The sequence below is a fragment of the Geotrypetes seraphini genome, chromosome 9 (assembly GCF_902459505.1).
Source record: "Geotrypetes seraphini chromosome 9, aGeoSer1.1, whole genome shotgun sequence".
NCBI classification, from domain to species: Eukaryota; Metazoa; Chordata; class Amphibia; order Gymnophiona; family Dermophiidae; genus Geotrypetes; species Geotrypetes seraphini.
The window spans coordinates 189,125,932-189,150,124 of NC_047092.1; the positions used below are offsets into that span (position 1 = coordinate 189,125,932).

The following is a 24,193-nucleotide window of genomic DNA, read 5'->3' on the forward strand; positions in this document are numbered from 1 at the left end:
TATTATTTCATATTCGGCATATATTAGAAAACAACTTAAAAACAATTTTATGATTTGGAAAAATAAATTAGTTAATAGATGGGAACAGAGTACTTTACAAATTTTTATTAAAAGCAAAAGCCAAGTATAATGAATTATCTTCTAAATTTGTAAGGAATGATTTGTATTATCAGCAAACTCAGTATTATGGAAATTCAAACAAGGCAGGAAAATTATTAGCAAATTATCTTAAAGCAAAAAAGAGGAAAACAAAAGTTATTGCAATAAAAGATAATAAAGGAGAAACACATACTAAAATTGAGCATATTTTACAACAGTTTCTTACTTTCTATAAGGACCTATATTCTTCTGAGACTTATAGGAACAAAGAATAAGATGGTTTAGAATTTTTAAATTTAATTAATGGACCAAAAATTCCTGAGCATATAAAAGGAAGTTTTAGTGGGACCTCATAAGGGAGATGGTGCTTTCAAGGTTACAACTGCTTGCTGGATCAAGGAGGCTATTGCTTTGGCATACCTTCAAAAGAAGCCTGTTCTGGATTTTCTCAAAGCTCATTCAACCCAGGGACAGGCAGCTTCTTAGACTGAGTCTTCTCTTGTGCCTCTGGTGGATATCTGTATGGCTGCGGTTTGGTCTTCTCTACATTCCTTTGTGCAACACTACCATGTGGATGTTCAGGAGTGTCGGGATGCAATGTTCGGTGAGCGTGTTCTTGTGGTGGTCCTTCCGGGGTCCCACCCATGATGGGTACTGCTTTAGTTCGTACCATCCATTTCTGTGCTGGTCTGGAGGGATGCTAAAGAAGGAGAAATTAGGTTCATACCTGCTAATTTTCTTTCTTTTAGTCCCTCCAGACCAACACACACCACCCTGTCATTTTTATTCGGTGTCTTTTCTCGAAGAATACGCTTTTTTCCCCGGTATCTTTTTGTCAGGGTTGTTGGGGAGTTCAGTAAGAGCAGCAGCGTTTGGTTTGTCTGGATTAGCTGGTGAGCTCTGGAGATGTTTTTGAAGGTTCTTATTCTAATCAGTATCCATCAGTGTTTCCCTGTCCTTTCTGGACAATAGCTTGATATTCTCCTTCTGGAAGTGTCGTTGGTGTTTATAATATAAAGTTCACAGTTCTTAAGTTCTTAGTTAGTTCCTGCTTGGCTATTTGTCAGACTGATTGTAGATGGGACTGCACAGCCCACTTATACTCCAGCCAAAAATTAATGTCTCAGTTTCCACCTGCTGGCAGAGGAATGTAAACCCATCCATTTCTACACAGGTCTGGAGGGACTAAAAGAAAGAAAACTTACAGATAAGAACCTAATTTCTCCTCTTATTTGTTTTAAAGGCATTTGCATGTAAATTTGAGTGTCCCCTAGTCTTTCTAATTTTGGAAAGAGTAAAATATTGATTCACTTTTACGCATTCTACTGCACTTCTGTAGACCTCGATGACATCCCCTCTCCATAGATGAGGTCTCTCTACCCCCAGAATACTGGTTGAATGATCCCCTTTCAGGGCCCTCTTTGCCCCTCGCTTTCTGACTCATTGGAGGAAGCGGAAATTCCTCCTGAAATGGGAGATGTTCCCACTGCGGCTTGGCTGTTCCAGAAGAGAGTTACCTTTACTGATTGCCAAGGTATTAAAGGTCCTTAATATCTCTTCTGAGCCTATTTCATTAGAGACTCTTTCTTATATCTCAATGTCAGGGACCAAGAGGCTGGTTAGGACTTTCCATATTCATGTCTTCCTATACCTCCTGTTGCTGTTACCTCCATTGCTTTCTCCCTCCCCCCCCACCTTGGTGTCTCCTGCCTACCTCCCTGCTCTGTCGTTGCACCACATGCCACTCAAGTTGTTGAAATGCAGCTGGTGCCATGCATCATGTGGCCCTTGCAGCATATCATTGGCTCAGTGGCCAGAATACCATACTTAAACATAGAAGATGAAACATAGAAGATGACGGCAGAAAAGGGCTACAGCCCATCAAGTCTGCCCACTCTGCTTACCCACCCCCTGTCTATGCCCTAATGACCCAATTTTCTTATCTTGACCCTCGTAGGGATCCCACATGGGTATCCCATTTATTCTTAAAGTCTGGCACGCTGTCTGCCTCGATCACCTGCACTGGAAGCTTGTTCCAATGATCAACCACTCTCTCTGTGAAGAAATACTTTCTGGTGTCGCCATGAAATTTTCCGCCCCTGAGTTTGAGCGGGTGCCATCTTGTGGCCGAGGGTCCCTTGAGAAAGAAAATATCATCTTCCACTTCGACACGTCCCGTGAGGTACTTAAATGTTTCGATCATGCCTTCCCTCTCCCTACGTTCCTCGAGAGTGTAGAGCTGCAATTTGTTCAGTCTCTCTTCATACGAGAGACCCTTGAGCCCCGAGATCATCCTGGTGGCCGTCCGCTGAACTGATTCAATTCTGCGCACATCTTTACTGTAATGTGGCCTCCAGAATTGCACACAGTACTCCAGATAGGGTCTCACCATGGCCCTGTACAACGGCATTATGACTTCAGGCTTTCGGCTGACGAAACTTCTATTGATACAACCCAATATCTGCCTTGCCTTAGATGAAGCCTTCTCCACTTGATTGGCAGTTTTCATGTCTGCACTGATGATTACTCCTAAATCTCGTTCTGCTGAAGTCCTAGTTAAAGTTTCTCCGTTCAAGAAGTATGTCCTGCATGGATTTCCGCTTCCGAGGTGCATGACCTTACATTTCTTAGCATTGAAGCCTAGCTGCCAGGTTGAGGACCAACTTTCCAATGTAAGCAGGTCCTGCACCATATAATTCTGTAAACTGCATTCACTTACTATATTACATAGTTTGGCGTCATCGGCGAATAGTGTTATTTTACCTTGAAGCCCTTGAGTCAGATCCCCTATGAATATGTTGAAAAGGAGTGGACCCAGGACCGAGCCCTGCGGCACTCCACTCCACTGCGGCACTCCGATGTTTTAGAGAGGGTACCATTCACCACCCTCTGAAGTCTGCCACTCAGCCAATCATTGACCCATGCAGTTAGTGTCTCTCCTAATCCCATCGATTCCATCTTGCTTAGCAGCCTGCGGTGTGGGACACTGTCAAAAGCTTTACTGAAGTCCAGGTACACGACGTCCAAAGACTCTCCCAAGTCCAACTTTCTTGTTACCCAGTCAAAGAAGCTGATGAGATTGGATTGGCAGGACCTACCCTTGGTGAATCCATGCTGACTGGGATCCCGAAGATTCCCTTCATTCAAGATCGTGTCCAATTTGCTTTTAATTAGTGTTTCCATGAGTTTGCACACTATTGATGTGAGACTCACCGGTCTATAATTCGCAGCCTCTGCCCTGCATCCCTTTTTATGCAGAGGAATGACATTAGCTAATTTCCAGTCCAGGGGAACTTTCCCCTTACTTAGGGAGAGATTGAATAGCTCAGCCAACGGTTTCGCCAGGACATCGCTCAATTCTCCGAGCACTCTTGGGTGCAAATTGTCTGGTCCCATGGCTTTGTTCACCTTGAGTCTTGCCAGTTCACTGTAAACTTCACCTGGTGTGAACTCAAAATTCTGAAACGGGTCTTCTGTGCTTTGTGTTGCTTTCAACTGCGGACCATGTCCCGGTGCCTCACAGGTGAAGACTGAGCAGAAGTATTCATTCAGTAGTTCGGCTTTATCGGAATCTGCTTCCACGTAACTTCTGTCTGGTCTTCTAAGGCGTACTATCCCGCCTGTGTTCCTTTTTCTGTCACTAATATACCTGAAGAAGGATTTGTCCCCCTTTTTAATGTTTTTTGCCAGAATTTCATCCACTCGAAGTTTTGCCTCCCTAACTGCCATTTTGACCGCTGTAGACCTGGTCCTATATTCTACCTTTGCCTCTCTTTTCTCCGTGCGCTTGTAGGAGGGAAACGTTTTTTTCTTCTTAATGAGGTGCGAGATCTCCGCGGTGAACCATTGGGGTTTATTGTTTCTTTATCGTTACTCTGCCTCATGAGAATAGTAGAGCACTGCAGCACTCCGCTAGATCTAGGCTAGAACTAGGATGAAAACTTGCATTATAATCTTGTACTGATATTTTGTATGTTTAACCTGTTCTGCGCTCTTTGGGGTCAACAGGATAGAAAATGAAATAAATAAATAGATCTGCTCAAAAGTCATTGCCTGAACTATGCTGGAACAACAAGAAGGGTCTTATGTGCAGAATTTACATTACATTACATTACTGACTTCTATTCCGCCTGTACCTTGCAGTTCAAGGCGGATTACATCAAAAGATGACTGGACATTTCCAGGAGAAATTACAATTAAGGAGCTGGTTACATAATAGAGTCGTGAGGGGGGATTAAAAGATAAGTAGAAGAATAAGGATTATGTTTCAGTGAGGTTACGTAGTGGATGCTGGAAGCTTTGATGAGTTATAGGGGAATATTATGGGAAGAGAGGAGAGGTTGAGGGGAGAGATATCGGGGAGGGGGGGTAGGAAGGAAGAGGGAGTTAAGATATCCAGATAAATTTTTTTGAATAACAGGGTTTTGATTTCATTTCAGAAAGATTTAAAGTCACTTGTTGCTGTCAGCAGGTTGGAGATTAGGGGGTCCAGTTTTGCTGCTTGAGTTGCTAGTAGGTAGTCATACATCCTTTTGCGTTGAGTTCCTTTGAAAAGGGGGTAGGAAAATGGGGACTGGGTTCTCCTTTGGATGAGAGGTTCCGATTTAGGCGGTTGGTTAGATGGGTGGTTGCAGTTCCGTTTAATACTTTGAATAATAGGCAGTAAAATTTGAATTGAATACGAGCTTGTATAGGTAGCCAGTGAGAGTCTAGGTAGGCATTGGTAATGTCGAATTTTCCAAGTGAATAGATCAGTCTGAGGACTGTATTTTGTACAGTCTGTAATTGTTTTATTAGATTTGTGGGGCATGGTAGGTAGAGGATATTGCAGTAGTCCACTAAACTTAGTGGTCAATAGCAAAACAATAGAAATTATCTAACGAACACCCCAGGAGATTTGAATCATCTCATGCTAAATGTGTTGCTTGATGTCTGCTTTGGCCTTTTGTAAGTTCTGTTTTTTCTTTTTCAGTTAGATATCATGGAGCCCAAAGTCCCTGATGACATCTACAAAACACATCTGGAAAATAACAGTGAGTAGAACATTTTAATTTTATTGGAAAACTTTTTAGGAATTTGTGTTATCTGATCCAAATGATATGTGAGAGGTTTACTTAAAAACAATTTTATTGGTGTCCAATAGATCACAAACAATAGTCATTCAAGATTCTTTAGCATCCCTCCAGACCGGCACAGAAACGGATGGGTTTGCACTCCTGTGCCAGCAGGTGGAGACTGAGACACTTGTCTTCAGTACAAGTAGGCTATGCAGTCCCTCCTACAATCAGTCTTTTCTCAGTCTCCAGCAGGTAGAGTGGTAGGATTGTACAGCCTGTGCTGAGGTTTGTTTTGGGCCTGTTGGATCTGATTTAGGGAATCTTTCTTGTCCCTTTTGCTGTCCAGACAGAGCTTGAGGGACCCTTTTGGGGATCCTACTGACCTCAGGAGTGCCACACTCGGAAGGGTTGAGTCCCTCCCACCATTTCCCCCACCTCCCCAGGTTTTCTGAATTTAGAAGAGCCTCAGCTGTACGCCTGACCACCTATTCGGCACAGACTACAGTTTAGAGTGCCTGTGGGGTCTGCTCTCTTGAGACAGCTAGTTAGCTGTGAGAAGTCTAAACAAACAAAAAAAAAGACACGAGATAAAATGAGCATAAAGTGATCCTGAGGCCGCCATTTTTGTACAGCGTTGTTGTATGTGGGGTTTTAGTGCATTCAGTATGAGTGCTTCAAAAAAGCAGCACAAGTGCATTTTTATGTGGGCGCTGAGTGGCACATGCGGCTGGCTGGTGCACAGAGGGTTCCAACCACCTCGAGGGGTGACCCGGCTTTGGGTATCAAGCTCCTGGCTTGCGCACCGCTCATCAGCGGGAGGCGGTGGTAACATCCACGTCTCTCCTGCAGCCCACATTGGGGTTTCCTCATCTGCTGGCAGTCTGGCAGGTTCGGGGTTTTGGTGCTGCATATTTCCTCAGCTGACAGTTTAGCGATGGCTCTTCTCTCGGTTTTGGTGGGAAGTGCGTCCATTTTGCCCAATGCCTCGGGTGACCTTCCTCCTTTCTTAGACAGGAACATGTCTTAAATGTGTCTTCTGCTCCTACTATAATTTCTGGTTTGCCGCTGGATTTGTTGAGCCCTGATTTTATGTTAACCATGTGAAAAGCTTATTTACAAGAAGCTGGGGGTCCTACTTTGGTTCTGGGGGGGCCTCAGGGTTGGGGGTCCCTTTTTAGTCTCCTGCTAAGCTTGCCTCTATCTAGCTCCCTCAGCCATCGTCCAAGTGGCTGCGGGTGTCTTGGGATGAGGATTCTTTTCTGGCTGATCCGTTTCCTCTAGATGTGGACTTGGATTTTCAGGTGGATTTTCCAGACCCGTTAAGGGGGTCTGATGTTTTGTATAGTGATTTTTCAGAGGCGTCTGTTTTGCATATATTTCATCGGGAAGAGTTGCAGGATTTCATTCTTCAGGTGTTTTTAGTTTTACACTTTGAAGAGGAAGCCAAGGACAACCCTCGTGTGGTGGACACTCTTCTTAGAGGGATCCGGTCAGCATCCTGCTCTTTCCCTATGCATCAGGATATTCAGGATGTGGTGCACACTCAGTGGAGACTTCTGGCCAAGCCTTTTTGGTTGATGCGATCCGTGGCCAGACTCCACCCCATTCCTAATGGGGATAGAGAAACCTTTAAGTCTCCAGTGGTGAATGTGGTGGTCTTGGCTATTGCGCACAGGCACACACTGCCAGTGGAAGGTGGTTTGGCCCTGAGAGACCCTCAGGACAGTAAATGGAAACTCTACTTAAATGCAGTAGCGATGATTTGTGGTGGTATGGTAGCCCAGGCTTGTTTCTTGACCACGAAATGGCTGACTGGTTCTTAGTGGATCAGGAAGTTGCTAAGATTGAGCTGGGAGCTTCTTATCTCTCTGATGCTATGTATGATCTGTTGTGTGCCTCGGCTAAGTCCAGAGGGGGTGTAGCGACCCGCCGTACCCTTTGGCTTTGGAATTGGTTGGCAGGTGCGGGGTCTAAGGCTAAGCTTAGTAAGTTTCCCTTTTGGGGCTCCTTTCTCTTCGGGGAGGAGTTGAATAAGCTGGTTCAGGCCTTGACTCTAAGGTGCCTCGGTTACTAAAGGGCTGACCTCGCCAGTCTTCATGAGGTGGTTCTGCTCTGGGACATTTGAGTGAATTTTGTAGATACCACCCTGGCAGGTAAGCGACCTCTTTCCTTCCAGATGACATTTCCTCCCAACGCATTCAGTTCTTTTGGGGGGGCGCACACGCGCAACTCCTCCAGAGGCTCCTCCGCCGCCCATCTGGCCTAATGACTCATTGCGGGTCAGAGCCTGGTTGCATGAGTTTTACCAAGGGTAGGCCGAGATCACAATGGTTCAGTGGGTTCTAGAAGTGATTTGGGACAGTTATGCTCTGGAGTTTGCCCGACCTTTACCAGATCGTTTCCTCTCCTTGTCAGGCAACTTGGAAGAGGAGGGTTTTTCGGCAGATACTGCCCTGGTTGTTGGACCTCAAAACGGTAGTCCCAGTGCTGACTCAGGAGATTCGCACCGGCTGGTACTCCATTGACTTCGTGGTGCCCAAGAAAGAGGAGTCTTTTCAGCCCATTTTGGATCTCAAAGATATCAGCAGAGCGCTCCAGGTTTCGTCCTTGCGTATGGAAGCCCTGAGGCCTGTAATTCTGGCTGTCCGAACTGGAGAATTTTTGGCTTCTCTCAATCTGACGGAGGCATGTCTGTACATTCCTTTTCGGGCCTCCCATCAACAATTTATTCGCTTTGTGATTTTGGGAGAGCATTATCAGTTTTGTGTGCTTCCCTTTGGGCTAGGGATAGTGCTGCACACCTTCACCAAGATTATGGTTGTGGTACTGGTGGAGGCCTTGCGCAAGGAAGGCATTTTGGTTCACTGCTATCTGGACGATTGGTTGATCTGAGCAAAGTCATTGCAGGAGAGTTCCTGGGTTACAGCTCAGGTTGTGGAGTTTTTGCAGTCCCTGGGCTGGGCGGTCAACCTGTCTAAAAACCAGTTGACTCCCTCTCAGCGCTTGGAGTATCTCGGTGTTCTTTTCAATACCAGCTTGAGAAGAATTTTCCTTCTGGAAGCCAGGGTGTACAGATGCAGATTCGCTGTCTGTTGGATTGCTGATGTCTGCTGGCACAAGACTTTCTGCAGGTTTTGGGGTCCATGGTGGCCTCCTTGGAAGTGGTCTCGTGGGCTCGGGCTTCCATGTGTCCTCTTCAGTATGCGCTGCTTCGGCAGTGGGACTTTAATTTCTTTTAGTCCCTCCAGACTGGCACAGACCCTGCCCTATGATTTTGTTTGGTATTTTTGTGAAGAGTATGGGTTTTTCTGCGGGGTTTTGGTTGTGTTTGATTGTTGGGGGAGTTTAAAGAGCAGTGGCATTTAGTTTGGCGAACTGTAGGGTGTTCTGAAAAGGTTCTTGTTCTATTCAGTATCCAACAGTGTCCCCTGGTCCGATTTGGAACTGCTCCTTGGTCTTCTCCATGTGAGTGTGGAGTTGTATGTTCTTGTTCAGCCTAGTTGATTTCTGCTTGACTATTTGTAAAGACTGATTGTAAGAGGGACTGCACAGCCCACTTGTACAGTAGCCAAAAGTTAGTCTCTCAGTCTCCACCTGCTGGCAGAGGAGTGTAAATCCATCTGTTTCTATGCCGGTCTGGAGGGACTAAAAGAAAGAAAATTAACAGGTAAGGACCTAATTTCTCCTTTAATGCTTCAGTGAACCTTCCCCATGTTAATTTAGTTTTCAGAGTGTACAGATTGTCAGAAAAATTCCTTCTATATCCTTCAGCTAGGGAGTCGCCATTAGAATGGCTGTTGCAATCTTAACTTTTCAAGGAAGAAGCAAAGGTGCAATATCTGTAATATATTTTCTCTATAGATATTGGGATCCTATAGCCACATATCTCTCTTAACCTACTCTGTGTTGAAAATGGGCCGTTTAAAGTTAACAGTAAGCAGTATGAGAACTCCCGTGCATTTCAGAAAGCTTTTCCAGATCTTTAAACTAAACTAAACCTTAAGTTTACCGCATCAAGTTTCAAGTTTTATTAAAATTTTGATGTATCGCAATATCATTAATTCAAAGCGTTTTACAATTAAAAACGGGGTCTTAATTATTAACTAAAACCAACGCAAACGGACTTGACGTACCAATACATAAGGGAAGTAGGGAGAACTACAATAAGTATAGTAAAGGATACATACAAGGAAAATGGAGGGTAAGAAAGTTTAAAAGTATTTATAAAAGTATAGTAGAAAATTAAGAATTTTTGTTTTCAAATTCTCAGAGCCTAAGACAGAGGATTAATGAGTTTAAGCATCAAATGGGATCAATAGGTACTCCAATAATTAGGTCTCAAAAGCATCCTTGTTCAACCAGCACTTTAATAGTCCTTTAAATGTACTCAATGATTTTTCTTCTTTAATAAATGATGGTAGGGAATTCCATATTCTGGGTGCTGTAATTGCAAAAATCGTATCTTGTTTTGTATTTATTATACTAAGTGATGGAATTACTAGAAGGTTTTTGTCCTCAGATCTCAAACTTCTAGTAGGAATATATGGAATAATGTACCTTTCTAAAAATGATGGAGCTTTGGTTGTTAATATATTGAATGTTAATATTGCTATTTTGTAGGAAATTCTGTGAACAATTGGAAGCCAATGAGCTTCTTTAAGAAGAGGCGTCACGTGATCAAATTTTTTCCTATTCGTTATAATCTTAATTGAGGTGTTTTGAATTAATTGAAGTCGACGGATTTCTTTCCTTTATAGAGCGAGTTTCAATAGTCTAACTTCAAAATGATCAACGATTGTACAAGTGTTCAGTGATGATGGGTCCAAAAAGGGGCGATTGATCTAATCATTCTTAACCTCTGAAAACAACCTCTTTCTACTGTGCTAATTTGATTATGATATGTCAGTTTTTGATCCAGAATAACCCCTAGAACTCTAATCGTGGTGACTTCCTGCAGTTGGATGTTATTTATGTTTAATGAGGTGGTGAGATTTAGTCCTTCTTTCAAAGGGAAGTGTGTTATTTTTTGTTTTATTTGTATTCATTACTAATTTATTTTCATCAAGCCAGTCAGAAATTGTGCTTAATTTCTTATTAATGTTTTGGAATTCCTCGATAGAATATGAGTCTAGTGGAAGCAGGAGTTATCCAGGGACAAGCAGGCAGGTATTCTCACTAGTGGGTGACGTCATCCAACGGAGCCCAGATGCGGACATCTCACAAGCATACTTGCTTGTAGAAACTTTAGAAGTTTCGAGCTGCCCGCACCTCGCATGCGCGAGTGCCTTCCTGCCCAATGCACCGGGCGCGTCTCCTCAGTTCTTACTCTTCCGCGGAGCCGAGAAGTCCGTCTTTGACTCTGCGCGAAGTCCCTTCACTTGTGCCTTCTGTGTCCGCGTTTTTGGGTTTTATTTGCTCATTATCGTTGGTTCACATTTCATTTTTTTGTTTTTCAAAAAAAAGAAATTTCTTTCGTTCGTTCGACTGGGCAGGCTGCGTCCACCGCGGGTGCGGATCGCTGGACTAGATGGACCTCGGTCTGATCCGGCGAAGGTGTTTCTTATGTTCTTATGCGTCAAGTGCCAGTGCGTGATTTCGTTGACGGACCCTCATCGAGGCTGTATTCAGTGTCTCGGACCTCAACATCTTCCGAAATCGTGCCGGCCTTGCTCCACACTTACAGCACGTGCTTTCAAGCGTCGCATCTTGTAGGAGTCGCTGTTCATTATGGAGGCGTCGCCGGAGCTGCCCTCATCGCAGAGTGCCGCGCCTTCAGCTTCCGCTTTGGCCTCGAGTCTGCTCAAGCGTGCCTCGTTCGTGCAGGCTTCGACTCCGACGCCTGCTGTGGTGCCTTCCGCTGTCTCCTCAGGTCAGGTAACGCAGCCTTCCATTCCTCCAGTGGTGCTCAAGGTGCCCAAGGCTTCTAAGCCCAAGCCCCTTGGCGGCCGAGTAAGCGATTTCCGTGCAGGAGGTCCCATTGCAGATGCGGGTCCCTCTTTGCCGGCTTCGTTCCATGCCATGATGGAGAAGCGATTTGTCAAGCTCTTTACTAAGATTGGGCCGACACTTCTCTCCCAAATCCAGCCTGGGCATGCGGAAGCCTCCCGCGAGGTCGAGCCGCCTCCGGTGCCTCCTTGACGCACACTCTCGCTGCTGGGAGCCGAATCTTGGCGAGTGTCTGGTCTGGCTTCGGGGCATGCATCGCAAGGAGTAGAGTCTTTGCCTATGCCACCATCAATTCACTCGATGCATGGCGCTGAATCCTCTACCCTGCCTGGAGCGGAACCTTTCTCCTTGATGCCGAGCCTCGAGCCTTGGGGGGTGCCTCGAGGGGCTTCTCAGCCTCCTGCTTCGATCCACTGCCTCCAGCCCCATCTACTCGCTGGATGTCTCGTCTGGGCCTCGCTTGCCTCGACGTTCGAGGCCTGCTTCTAGACACAGTTCGGGTCGTCGCTCGAGACATTCATCGAGGCATTCTTCGAGGCATGCTCCGCCTCGTCGTAAGCAGCCCTTTAGGGAGTATTCTCTGCCGGATTACTCGCCTCCTCCTCCTATGCCGGAACTCGAGGACATCGTGGGATTGTTCTCTCCCTGCCGCTCCTCGGCCTCGGCGGATCAGGACGCCTTGACTTCCTCGAGCCCTTCTTGAGGCCCGGCCTTGGCTGACCAATTATCTTTCTCATCTTTCCTGTGTCAGATGGCGGTGGATCTGAATATTACCCTGGACTCAGGTTCCAAGTTTTCTAAGGAGTATTTGGAGACGATGCATCTTCCCCAACCTCCTGCTGAGTCTCTCCGTCTGCCTCTGCATAAGCTTCTGGACCAGACCTTCATGAGATGTTTCGAGACTCCTTACTCCATCCTCGCTGTCCCCGGGAAGTTGGATGCCAGGTACCGCACAGTGCACCATAAGGGCTTCGATGGTGCACAGCTCTCTCACCAATCTCTCTTGAGTCCTCCTTGAAGCGGTCTCATCCCTCCCAGGTCTATGCCTCCACTCCTCCTGGCCGGGAGGGCAAGACTATGGATAGATTTGGCAGACGCATCTACCAGAATTCGATGATGGCCTCTCGAGTCCTGAATTATAGTTTTCACTTTGTGACCTTCTTTGAGTTTTTTCTCTCAATTCTCCAAAAATTTTTGCCATATTTGGACTCTCAGGCTCGCTTCGAGTACTCGGAAGTCCTAGCGTCATTGTCCCAACTTTGTCTGCAGATGATGCAATCGTCTTACGACGCTTTTGAACTCTCTGCGAGAGCTGCTGCTTATTCGGTGGCCATGCGACGTCTGGCGTGGCTCCGAACAATTGATATGGACCTGAATCTCCAGGACAGACTGGCGAACGTTCCATGTGCGGGAGCCGACCTATTTGATGAGTCCATCGAGGCGGCGACGGAGAAGCTGTTGAAGCATGAAAAGTCATTTCAGTCTAATCTCCGCCAGAAGCCCAAGCCTGCTATTGCTCGTCCGTCTCGCCCGCCTATGATCTATCAGCGGCACTACCCACCGAAGCAGGCGCCCACCATACGTCAACCTGTGAAGAGGCAGCACCAGCAGAAGCCCCCACAAAAGCCTCAGCCTTCTGCTGTCCCCAAGGCCCCTCAGCCTTTTTGACTGTCTCGTGAACTTCCATTGTTCTGCCCTCCCCGGTTTTTCCCATCGGAGGTCGTCTCCATCATTTTTATCATCGATGGACGACTATTACCACCGACTTCTGGGTCCTTTCCATCGTATAAGAGGGATACTCTCTTCAGTTCCATCAAGTTCCTCCGGAATATCCTCCAAGAGAGTATCCTTCCAACTTGACCCAGACCGCCCTTCTTCTTCAGGAAGCTCAGGCTTTGCTCCGGCTTCGTGCTGTCGAGCCGGTCCCTGTGGGCCAACAGAACAAGGGTTTTTACTCCCGGTACTTCCTTGTTCCGAAGAAGACGGGCGACCTGAGTCCTATTTTGGACCTCAGGGTGCTCAACAAGTTTCTGGTCAGGGAGAAGTTTCGCATGTTGACCCTGGCTTCTCTCTATGCCCTCCTCGAGCGGTTATGCTCTCTGGATCTCAAGGAGGCCTACACTCATATTCCCATCCATCCGGCCTCCCTTCAATATCTCAGATTTCGGGTGGGACATTTTCATCTTCAATACAGAGTGCTCCCTTTCAGCCTGGCTTCATCACCCAGAGTCTTCACCAAGTGCCTGGTTGTAGTGGCCGCTGCACTCAGGAACCATGGTCTTCAGGTGTTTCCCTACCTCGACGACTGGCTCATCAAGGATTCCACATCTCAGGGTGTCGTCCAGGCGACAATCTGGTTCCTGCAGAGTCTGGGATTCGAGATCAACTTTCCCAAATCCCATCTGCAATTTTCCCAGACTCTTCCCTTCATCGGAGCTGTTCTGGATACTATTCAACTCAGAGCATTCCTTCCTCCTCAACGCCTGGCGGCTCTTCTTCATCTTTCTTGCTCAGTCTCCTCTCACCCGTCCATCTCGGCAAGACACATGATGGTGCTTCTGGGCCACATGGCCTCTACAGTACACGTGACTCCTTTTGCCAGACTTCACCTGCGGATTCCTCAGTGGACCCTGGCATCTCAATGGTCGCAGATCTCCGACCCTCTGACTCGACACATTCAGGTCACTCCTGCTCTGCTACAGTCTCTTCGCTGGTGGATGCTCTCCTCCAATCTCTCCAGAGGTTTGCTGTTTCACATGCCTCTCCATCAGAAAGTCCTCACGACCGACTCCTCGAACTATGCTTGGGGGGCTCATCTGGACGGTCTCCGCACCCAGGGCTATTGGATGAGTGCAGATCGTCTGTGCCATATCAGTCTATTGGAACTCAGGACGATTTTCAATGCTCTCACTGCTTTTCAGCATCTGCTTCACGACATGGTGGTCCTCATTCACACGGAAAATCAGGTCGCCATGTATTATGTCAACAAGCAGGGAGGCACGGCCTCCCTCTGTCAGGAAGCTCTGAAAGTTTGGGATTGGGCAATTCGCCGCAACACCTTCCTCAAAGCTGTCTACATTCAGGGGCGGACAATGCCTTGGCAGACAACTTGAGTCGTCTTCTCCAGCCTCATGAATGGACTCTCCATTCCACGCCCCTTCATCACATCTTCTCTCTGTGGGGAACGCCTCAGATAGACCTCTTTGCAGCCCCCCACAACTTCATACTGCCTCAGTTCTGCTCCAGCATCTACACTCCTCATCGTCTCAAGGCAGATGCTTTTCTTCTGGACTGGGGGAATCTCTTTCTGTATGCGTTTCCTCCGTTTCCTCTCATTCAAAAGACTCTGGTCAAGCTCAAGTCCAACCGGGCCACCATGATTCTAATTGCTCCTCGGTGGCCCAAGCAACCTTGGTACTCCCTTCTTCTGCAACTCAGCATCAGGGAGCCCTTCCTTCTGCCAGTGTTTCCATCTCTGCTTCATCCCAACCTGCAGTCGCTACACCCGACAGCTTGGTTCCTCTCAGCGTAACTCCCCTTCAGTTTTCACAAGTTGTGCGGGATGTTTTGGAAGCTTCAAGGAAGCCTGCTACTAGACAATACTATTCCCAGAAATGGACTAGATTCTCTATTTGGTATTTTTCTCATCACAAGGAGCCTCAACATGCCTCCTTGTCCTCTGTTTTGGACTACCTTTTGCACCTGTGTCAATCTGGCCTCAAGTCTACATTGATAAGAGTCCATCTTAGTGCAATTGCTGCTTTCCATCAGCCTCTTCAAGGGAAACCTCTTTCTGCTCATCCTGTGGTTTCCAGATTCATGAAAGGACTTTTCCATGTCAATCCTCCCCTCAAACCGCCTCCAGTGGTTTGGGACCTCAATGTTGTTCTTTCTCAGCTTATGAAGTCTCCATTTGAACCTCATAACAAGGCTCCTCTGAAGTATCTCACTTGGAAAGTGGTGTTTCTCATTGGCCTCACTTCTGCTCATCGGGTTAGTGAGCTTCAAGTATTGGTTGCGGATCCTCCCTTTACAGTGTTTCATCATGACAAGGTGGTCCTTCGCACTCATCCCAAATTCCTCCCCAAGGTGGTCTTGGAATTTCATCTGAATCAATCCATTGTTCTTCCTGTGTTTTTTCCAAAGCCTCATTCTCATCCTGGAGTGTAAACGTGCTTTGGCTTTCTACCTGGAACACACCAAACCTCACAGATCTGCTCCTCAACTTTTCATCTCCTTCGATCTGAACAAGTTGGGACGCCCTATCTCTAAGCGCACCATCTCCAACTGGATGGCGGCTTGTATCTCTTTCTGCTATGCCCAGGCTGGATTGCCCCTTCACAGTAAAGTCACAGCCCATAAGGTCAGAGCAATGGCAGCCTCTGTAGCTTTCCTCAGATCGACACCGATTGAGGAGATTTGTAAGGCTGCCACTTGGTCCTCGGTTCACACCTTCACTTCTCATTATTGTCTGGATACTTTCTCCAGACGGGATGGACAGTTTGGCCAAACAGTATTACAAAATTTATTCTCCTAAGTTGCCAACTCTCCCACCATCCCATTGTGGTTAGCTTGGAGGTCACCCACTAGTGAGAATACCTACCTGCTTGTCCTGGGATAAAGCAATGTTACTTACCGTAACAGTTGTTATCCAGGGACAGCAGGCAGCTATTTTCACGTCCCACCCACCTCCCCTGGGTTGGCTTCTCTGCTAGCTATCTGAACTGAGGAGACGCGCCCGGTGCATCGGGCAGGAAGGCACTCGCGCATGCGCGGTGCGGGCAGTTCGAAACTTCTAAAGTTTCTACAAGCAAGTATGCTTGTGAGATGTCCACATCGGGGCTCCGTTGGATGACGTCACCCACTAGTGAGAATAGCTGCCTGCTGTCCCTGGATAACAACTGTTACGGTAAGTAACATTGCTTTGCAGATAATCCACGTAAGCGAGTCAGCAGAGGGGCTAGAAAAATGTTAAATAGTAGGGGAGATAATATCGATCCTTGTGGGATGCCATAGTTGGTAGATATCAGGTCTGAAGTGGCATTATTAAAGATAACTTTTGATGATCTTTCCGAAAAATAAGATTAAAACCATTGTATCACAATTTCACTAATTCCTATAGATTTCAGTCTTTTGATAAGAAGATGGTGATCAATGGTGTCAAATGTGGAGGAAAGATCTATGGATATGAGAAGAACAGATCAGTAGTGATCAAAAGGATGTTCTGTTGAATAGTATTTCCGGAATCCTGTTTGATTAAGGTGTAATACTCCTGTTTTATCTATAAATTCAGATATCTGATTAAATACTTCCTTTTCAGTTAATTTAGCTAGGAATGGAATTTTAGCTATCGGTCGGAAATTCGTAATGTCGTTATGATTTACCTTTGGGTTTTTAAGAATTGGGTGGATTGTTGCCTGTTTCCAGGATTTAGAAAGGAGTCCTGTTTCTAAGCTGCTGGTAACAATTTTATGAATATATGGCCCTAACTTATTGTACAGACGTTTTAAGACATGGTGGGATAATGTCTGATTTATTACTTTTTAAGTTTATGGATTGAAATAGCCATTGAATGTCGCTGATAGATGGTATATTGAACCGGGCACATTTTGAAAAAAGTAGCATATCAGATTCTGTCGGGTCTATTTTAGTTTTTGATCTGAATTGACTTCTGATATTGATGATTTTTTTCTTTAAAGTAATGTGCTAGATCTTTGCAGTAATTGTAATATCAGAATCTGTATTACTTTGAGGTTTAAACATAGTTAATGATTTTAGTATTGAAAATAACATAGCTGAGTTTTTTTGCATTTCCAGTTTGTTTCTTATAGTACTCTTTCTTTGCAGCATTTATTTTAATCTTATAATGATTTGCTTGTTCCTGATATTTTGCTAAATTTGAAGGTGTTTTAGTCTGACGTCACTTTCTTTCAAGAGCACGTAATTGTTTTTTAATTAATGTTAGCTCGGCTGTATACCAAGGGTTTTTTTTGTTTTTTAATCGAGGTTAACTTTGTTGTAGTAGGAGCTAATTTATTTAACAAATCTGTACAACAGTTATCCCACTTGGATAATTGGTCTTCAAGTGACAGATTGTCAAAGTTATTGATGTTCAGCTTGATAGCTGAGGCGACTGATGATTCGTCTAAATTAGTGTAGTCTCGAAAAGATATTAGCTTGGGTGAGCCTGAGACTATTTTTTTGTGATTGAAAAAATCATAGAGCTCGGCACAGTTTACGGGAATTGGTAAAGAGAAGGAACTCCAATGAAGAGTTACAGGACTTAGAGGGACATAGTATACCAAAGAGGGAGGAGGTATTACATTTTTGAGAATAGCCAAGTTTTCAGATGTTTTCAGAAAAGTTGGAGGGAGCCCAGATTCCGAAGTAGACTTTCGAAAGCTATTCTTAACTCACTCCATATTGATGTCACCCATCTTTATGGCTGTAGGATCCTGATGTCCACTGAGAACATTTGCTACAGGTATGCAGCTTCCTTTTGTCTTCTTGAATTATACATCATGGGATAACTAAATGTATAAGTAACTGTACCATCCACATTTGTCTCTGCAGGGTTTGGTGGCAGTGGTTCCCAGGTGGATTCAGCTCGTATGAATTTGGCTTCTTCGTTTGTGAACGGTTTTGTGAATGCAGCTTTTGGACAAGACAAGTTGCTGACAGATGATGGCAACAAATGGCTCTACAAGAACAAAGACCACGGTAAGAGGAAATGCTGGCTGTTTACAGACACAATAGGAAAAGAGAGAAGAAGCTCCCAACACTCTAATGTTGACAGGTTATTACCATCTGCAGCATTACCTGGGCTCTGTGCTTTCCCAGGAGACTACAGGCCTTTTAATTTAGTTCAGAATTCATATACTACTTTATACCTAAAAGGATCTAGATGGGATACAAATAATGGCATATAGAGTACAAACTGTAATGAAATTATAAAATCACACAGTTGCAACTTAAAATAATAATGATCCTAAAAACATCTTAATTCACTTTTGTGTTTAAAGACAACATTACTGAAAATGCTTGCTGCACTCTGAAATGCCTTTATGTAGTTTACAAGGACATTAAAGGTTACCACTCTTCTTCTAACCATTGCAGTTGAAGCAGGCCATTCAGAAGGGGTTCCCTGATTGGCGTAATCTAAAAAAATCATTGTAGTTTGCAGGTCCTATGCTTCCAGACGGATTTCCTAGGGCATCAGGCCGCTCAGTAGTATAAATTAATATCTGGTTATATGAATATGAAACCAAAAACTAGTCTTAGAGACATTTGGAGCATTGAGATAAAGCAGCAAATTTCTTTTTTTTTTTTTTTTTGTAATTTTTTTTATTCATTTTTAAAACTTATATCAAGTGTACAATTAAAACATTTAAGATTAAAAACATCACTTGAATTTTCTTAATATATTCAGATACATGTTTATTCCCTTCCCACCCACCCATTCCATTCATACTTATTTATATGTTAAAACCTTCCATATAATTTAGACAACCCACCCTCCCTCTCTCCCTCCATTACTCCATATACTTCTAATAGAAAACGGCATCTATTCATTACAGTAGGCTGTCAATGGCCCCCAGATCTTTATAATTTATTATAATTACCTTTTTTTAAAGCAATTATGCTTTCCATTTTATAAATGTGACATAATGAATTCCACCAAAAGGTATAATTTAATCTACTATAATTTTTACAATTACTTGTTATATATTGAATGGCGACCCCTGTCATTATCAATAAAAGTTTATTATTATTTGATGAAATCTGGCTCCTTGTTCTCATCAACATACCAAAGAGAATTGTATCATGTGTTAATGCTACATGATTTTCTAACAAATTTCTGCTACTCAATGGCCACAAATTTGGACTTGGAGGATGAGATGTACAGCGTCAGCATCTATGAGACAAACATGGTTTTTCTTGTTACAAAAGTTAGACAGTTCTAAATCTAATAGATGCTGGTACTGTCATCTTGATATAGGGACACTGGATCATCTGCTGTTCTATTGTCCTTTGATACTTAATTTTTGGAAGTCGATATGGGGACAGATTAATGCTATACTTGAGTCATCAATTCCATTGACATATGAGGTAGTCATATGTGGGATGATATTACATCTGAAGCCCTCATTGGACAGTTATAAAGGTCGGCTTTTCCTTATTATGACTGGGATAGCCATGCAAATGGTTACTCGCAATTGGAAGAATTGGGATCACCTTAACTTTACTTTTTGGTGGGCAAATTTATGTTTAAGTTATAGGTATGAAAAGATGAAATGCAGTTATGCTGGGGCATACTAAGAGATTCAAGTTAATTTGGGGCCCATTGACATCTTTTATGGATTCATTATAGTTGTCTTTTCCTTTATTTTTGTTGGTATAATGCACACCCAGGGGGTGGGGGTGGGGGGGGGGTATTTCTGTTGTATGGTTCTAATCCCTTATGAAAATGTTGGTTGGGTGGTGTTTTTTTTAATGTTGTATGGATTCTGATTGATTATAGGTGCATATATGATTACTATTATTTGTATAGTTGTTGTATTGCATTTTTGCTAGCTTTAGAAACTCAATAAAGATTTAAAAAAAAAAAAAATCATTTCTATAGCACTGTATACATTATCTGCAGGTACCTGTACCTGGGACAATAGAGGGTTAAGTGACTTTCCCAAGGTCACAATGAGCTGCAGTGGGAATTGAGCCAGGGTCAAGGCCCACTGTACTAATGTTGAGAACTCATGTGTTTGTCCTTCAGGTATGCTGAGTGCTGCAGCTTCCCTGGGGATGATTCTGTTGTGGGATGTGGATGGAGGCTTGACTCAGATTGACAAGTACCTGTACTCCTCTGAGGATTATATCAAGGTGGGTCTGGCATCAAACAATTGCAAATTTATTAAGTATTTGTAGTCTGCGCCATGTATGGTCTGTCAGCCTGTTGCATTTTTTGCTGTAGAACTAGTACTGTACTGCAGTTGCAAATCTTTGTTTTCTCTTATGTAGTCTGGTGCTCTCTTGGCCTGTGGTATTGTGAATTCTGGGGTGAGGAATGAGTGTGACCCTGCCTTGGCACTTCTTTCAGACTACGTATTGCACAACAGTAATACCATGCGGATCGGTGCTATCTTTGGGTAAGAGCATCTCTTCTAGACTCCTTATCACTCTGCTGCTGTGTCAATTGCATTATCTGTGGGTAAGCTCTGGATTTGGTGCTGCTTAGTGCCTGCTCCTTCCTATTGGCTTTCTTGCTGTCTGGTTAGACTCTTCCCCTCCCTAGACTTTGCCCTTTCCTTCCTGCACATTATACAGTAACCTCAGTACTTTGTTCTTTGGCTTGCAGATTGGGCTTGGCCTATGCTGGTTCCAATCGGGAGGATGTTCTCACACTGCTTCTTCCAGTTATGGGAGATTCCAAGTCCAGCATGGAGGTGAGTTTCGAGATGTTGTGGCAAGAGATCCACAGGAAGTCTTTCTTCTGGGGTGTCAATTGCATTTTTGTAGCTGGGAGAGAATAGGAAGCAGCAGTGATGTGTTGGCCTCATACAGCAGCAATGAGGCCATGAATAGAAAGCAAAAGCCCTTCAGGCTAGAGGGAAGAAGGAAGGATCTTTGGTCCCCATTAAGATCTGGAGGGAGGAAGGAAGAGGAGTAGTGCACTCACCAAGATGAAATGCACTTGGTGAGTGTGTGGCACAGTGGTTTGAGCTACAGCCTCAGCACCCTGAGGTTGTGGGTTCAAATCCCATGTTGCTCCTTGTGACCCTGAGCAAGTCACTTAATCCCCCATTGCTAGGTATATTAGATAGTTTGAGCCCACCGAGACAGATAGGACAAATGCTTGGGTACCTGAATGAAAACCACTTAGGCTATAAGTAGAATATAAAATTTTTGTCATGTATTCTCACCAGCATGCCCACACCAAAAACAAATTACTGGGGCAGGATTATATAACAAGTGCCTTTCCAATGTCTGGTTTGCGAAATAATAATCTTAAAAATAATATGGCATGCACAATTTCTACCAATGAATGAGCAAATCAGAATATGGGAGAAGCTAAAATGTCAAACAGCTTCAGGAGGAGTTGATGGGTCGAGTCCCTCCCCTCATTTCCCCCATCTCTCCAAAATTTTTTCGCTAGAGGGAGTGCACTCAGCTGTCCCTTCCTGTCTCCTCCTGTGATCCTCTGTGAGCTCCGCTCAGCTGGTTAGTCCCTCCTATCTGTGCCCTTCTCTTCAACTGCCAACCCCAGACTCCGTCCTTTCTGCCCACTTCTTTGAGAGTGCTTTCAACTCCTAACTCCTTTCATCTTGGGTTCTGCATCCCTAACCCTATATGTCATGTCTGTCAGTCCAAATTAGATTGTAAGCCCTTTTTAGGGCTACATAGGGTTAGTCTATTTTTAGACACTATCCCTTTTGTTTTTTCCCCATATGTTCTCTTTCTTACTTGATGAATTGTAGTTCTACCCTTCTTCCCTTTTTTGTCTCTGTTTGTTTTTAAATGTTTTTAATGATGATTATTGTTTTTGAAGTAAATGCTGCTTATTTTACCTCATTGGAATGACTACGAGATGGCATTGTATTTTCCAAAACAGACAATATTTTTATTGTTAGTATAAAGACTTACAAAATTACAGCAGCAAAGGCATAGCAGAAAGAAATATATTGTCAGTTCAGAATATGCAATGGAGAGTAGAACTTACACCCATATGCCGAACAGGGGGCTAGCACACCCGCTGGCATAAGCAAATAAATCTCTCTGGTTTTACCTGTGATGCGTGGATTGTTATATAGAGAAATTCTTCCTTTGTTTCAAAAAGCACATCCCTGAACTCTGGTCATGTATTTCCCTATTGGTACAAAAATGTATACCTAACTATTCCTCCCCCCAGTCCACACCTCTCTCACTTCCCCCCCCAGGAGGGGGGCCCGAGCAGAAACAGAGAATTCTTCGTGAACCTTCTTCTTCCAGCTCTGAGATCCTTATCACCTTGCAGATGCTAATTTGTGGTTTTACACCGCTGTACATATTCAGGATGGCGTCCTTGTATGCAGAGAGTTGGCAAGGGTGACCTTTTAGCACCCCAGCTGTGCCTGATTCCCATAACTTGCAGACAGACAGCCAGCCTGGTTACCAGGCTCATTCAGGCTTCTCCATCTCTACTCCCCCATCATCCTGCAGGGATTGTTGCTCGTTATAAATGTTTTATGGCTTTCCAGGGTGCCTTGCATATGTGAAGTCATACAGCACTGATAACAGCTCAGCAGAACCTTGGAGAAGTATCCTCCCAGCAGGGAATGGAGACATGAACTTTGCAGCAAAGGCCAGCTGGGTTAGCATTTCAAAGGATACATGTGTTCACAGACAGCAAGGTACAGGCTGGGCCAGGCTATGGGAAAATATATGTTTTTTTGTTTTTAAAATCTTTATTCATTTTCAAATGTTACATCAAATGAATTACATAAACTCAATAAAAATTTATATATATACATACTTGATAAGCTCATCTATTAATATTTGATTTAATTTTTTTTATAGAAAAATTAATATTAAAATTCATATTAATATTTCAAAAATCTAAATTTATATATTTTTAGTTAATATAATACTATCCCTTCCCCTCCCCCCTCCCTTCAGAACCTCAATACATGAATAAAGTTTTAATACAATTCCCCCCTTACCTTCTTATCAAATTCTAAACATGGGAAAATTAATCATTCTTTACAGTATTCAGTTAATGGTCTCCATATTTTTTGAAATTTACTTATATATCCCTTTTGTGTTGCTATAGTGAGTTCCATTTTGTATATATGGCATACCGAATTCCACCAGAATGTATAATTTAATCTGTCATGTTTTTTCCAATTATAAGTGATTTGTTGTATTGCTATTCCAGTTAAAATAAATAGAAGTTTGTTATTACTTGATGATATTTGACTTTTTTTTCTCATAGTTGTTCCAAACAATATGGTATCATATGTCAGGGCTACCGGATTTTCTAACATCCTATTAATTTGGGGCCAAATTGATTTCCAGAATGTTAAAATGAATGGACAAAAGAATAAAAGATGGTCTAATGTCCCAATTTCGATATGACAGTGCCAGCAACTATATGTTAAAAATGTCTGTAGTGTCCAGCATACACAAGTGAGACCAGTATGTCCAGTTTATCCATCTGTATGTCCAGGTTATCCATCTCAATTTAAAGGCTGTATAGTTATTCCATATATGGGTTTTGTGTTTTGTTTTTTTAAATCTTTATTCCTTTTTATTTCTCTCAACAAGTGTACAATATTATTACAATTAATTCACATAACTCACTTGACATTCTTACACAATATTATTATGCATGTTTTAATTCCCCCCACCCACCTCCCATCCCTTCCCATATCAATAAAATAATCTATCCAAACATATACATACTTAGACATCCCTCTTCCTTAATACAATTAATCATACTTTAACCTATCCCTCCCCCACCCTTTCTTCCTCAAACTCTTTTTTCATTTTATTATATACATTAATGCACAACAAATATATCTCATCATAGTACATATATCCCCTAATATTTCATAACAACATATTTCCAATAATTTTACCCCCTTTCCTTTTCTATTCATACATATATACCATGTTTCTTATATCCATTAATCAGTTGAAATATACCGCTATTTAATTGGATTATCCTATCCCCCCCACCCACCCCCATTTCTACAAAATATCCCCTAAGGAAAAAGAATAAACCTTAATCATTATAATATTCAATTAATGGCCTCCACACTTCCTGAAACCTTTTAAAATGCCCCCTCTGTACTGCAAGAAATCTTTCCATCTTATACATATGGCATACTGAGTTCCACCAAAAACTACAATTCAGTCTAGAACAGTCTTTCCAATTAGTCGTTATTTGCTGAATTCCCACACCAGTAAGAATCATCAGTAATTTATTGTTTGCTGCAGATATTTGGCATTTAGCCCTCATGCACATTCCAAAAACCACTGTGTCATAGGACAATGCCACATGATTTTCCATCATTAGGTTAACTTGATCCCAGATTGATACCCAAAATGCCTGAATA

The 24,193-nt window shown here is 43.5% G+C and overlaps 1 protein-coding gene across 1 annotated transcript in view; it reads left to right on the forward strand.

The window, feature by feature from the left end:
- Nucleotides 1-24,193, forward strand: part of PSMD2 (proteasome 26S subunit, non-ATPase 2) — a 77,064-nt gene that overhangs the window by 11,472 nt on the left and 41,399 nt on the right. The window contains exons 8-12 of the mRNA XM_033959602.1: nucleotides 5,072-5,132; nucleotides 17,676-17,822; nucleotides 19,873-19,979; nucleotides 20,118-20,245; nucleotides 20,455-20,542. Of these exons, the coding sequence (XP_033815493.1) occupies nucleotides 5,072-5,132; nucleotides 17,676-17,822; nucleotides 19,873-19,979; nucleotides 20,118-20,245; nucleotides 20,455-20,542 (531 nt within the window). The remainder of the gene's footprint in view (nucleotides 1-5,071; nucleotides 5,133-17,675; nucleotides 17,823-19,872; nucleotides 19,980-20,117; nucleotides 20,246-20,454; nucleotides 20,543-24,193) is intronic.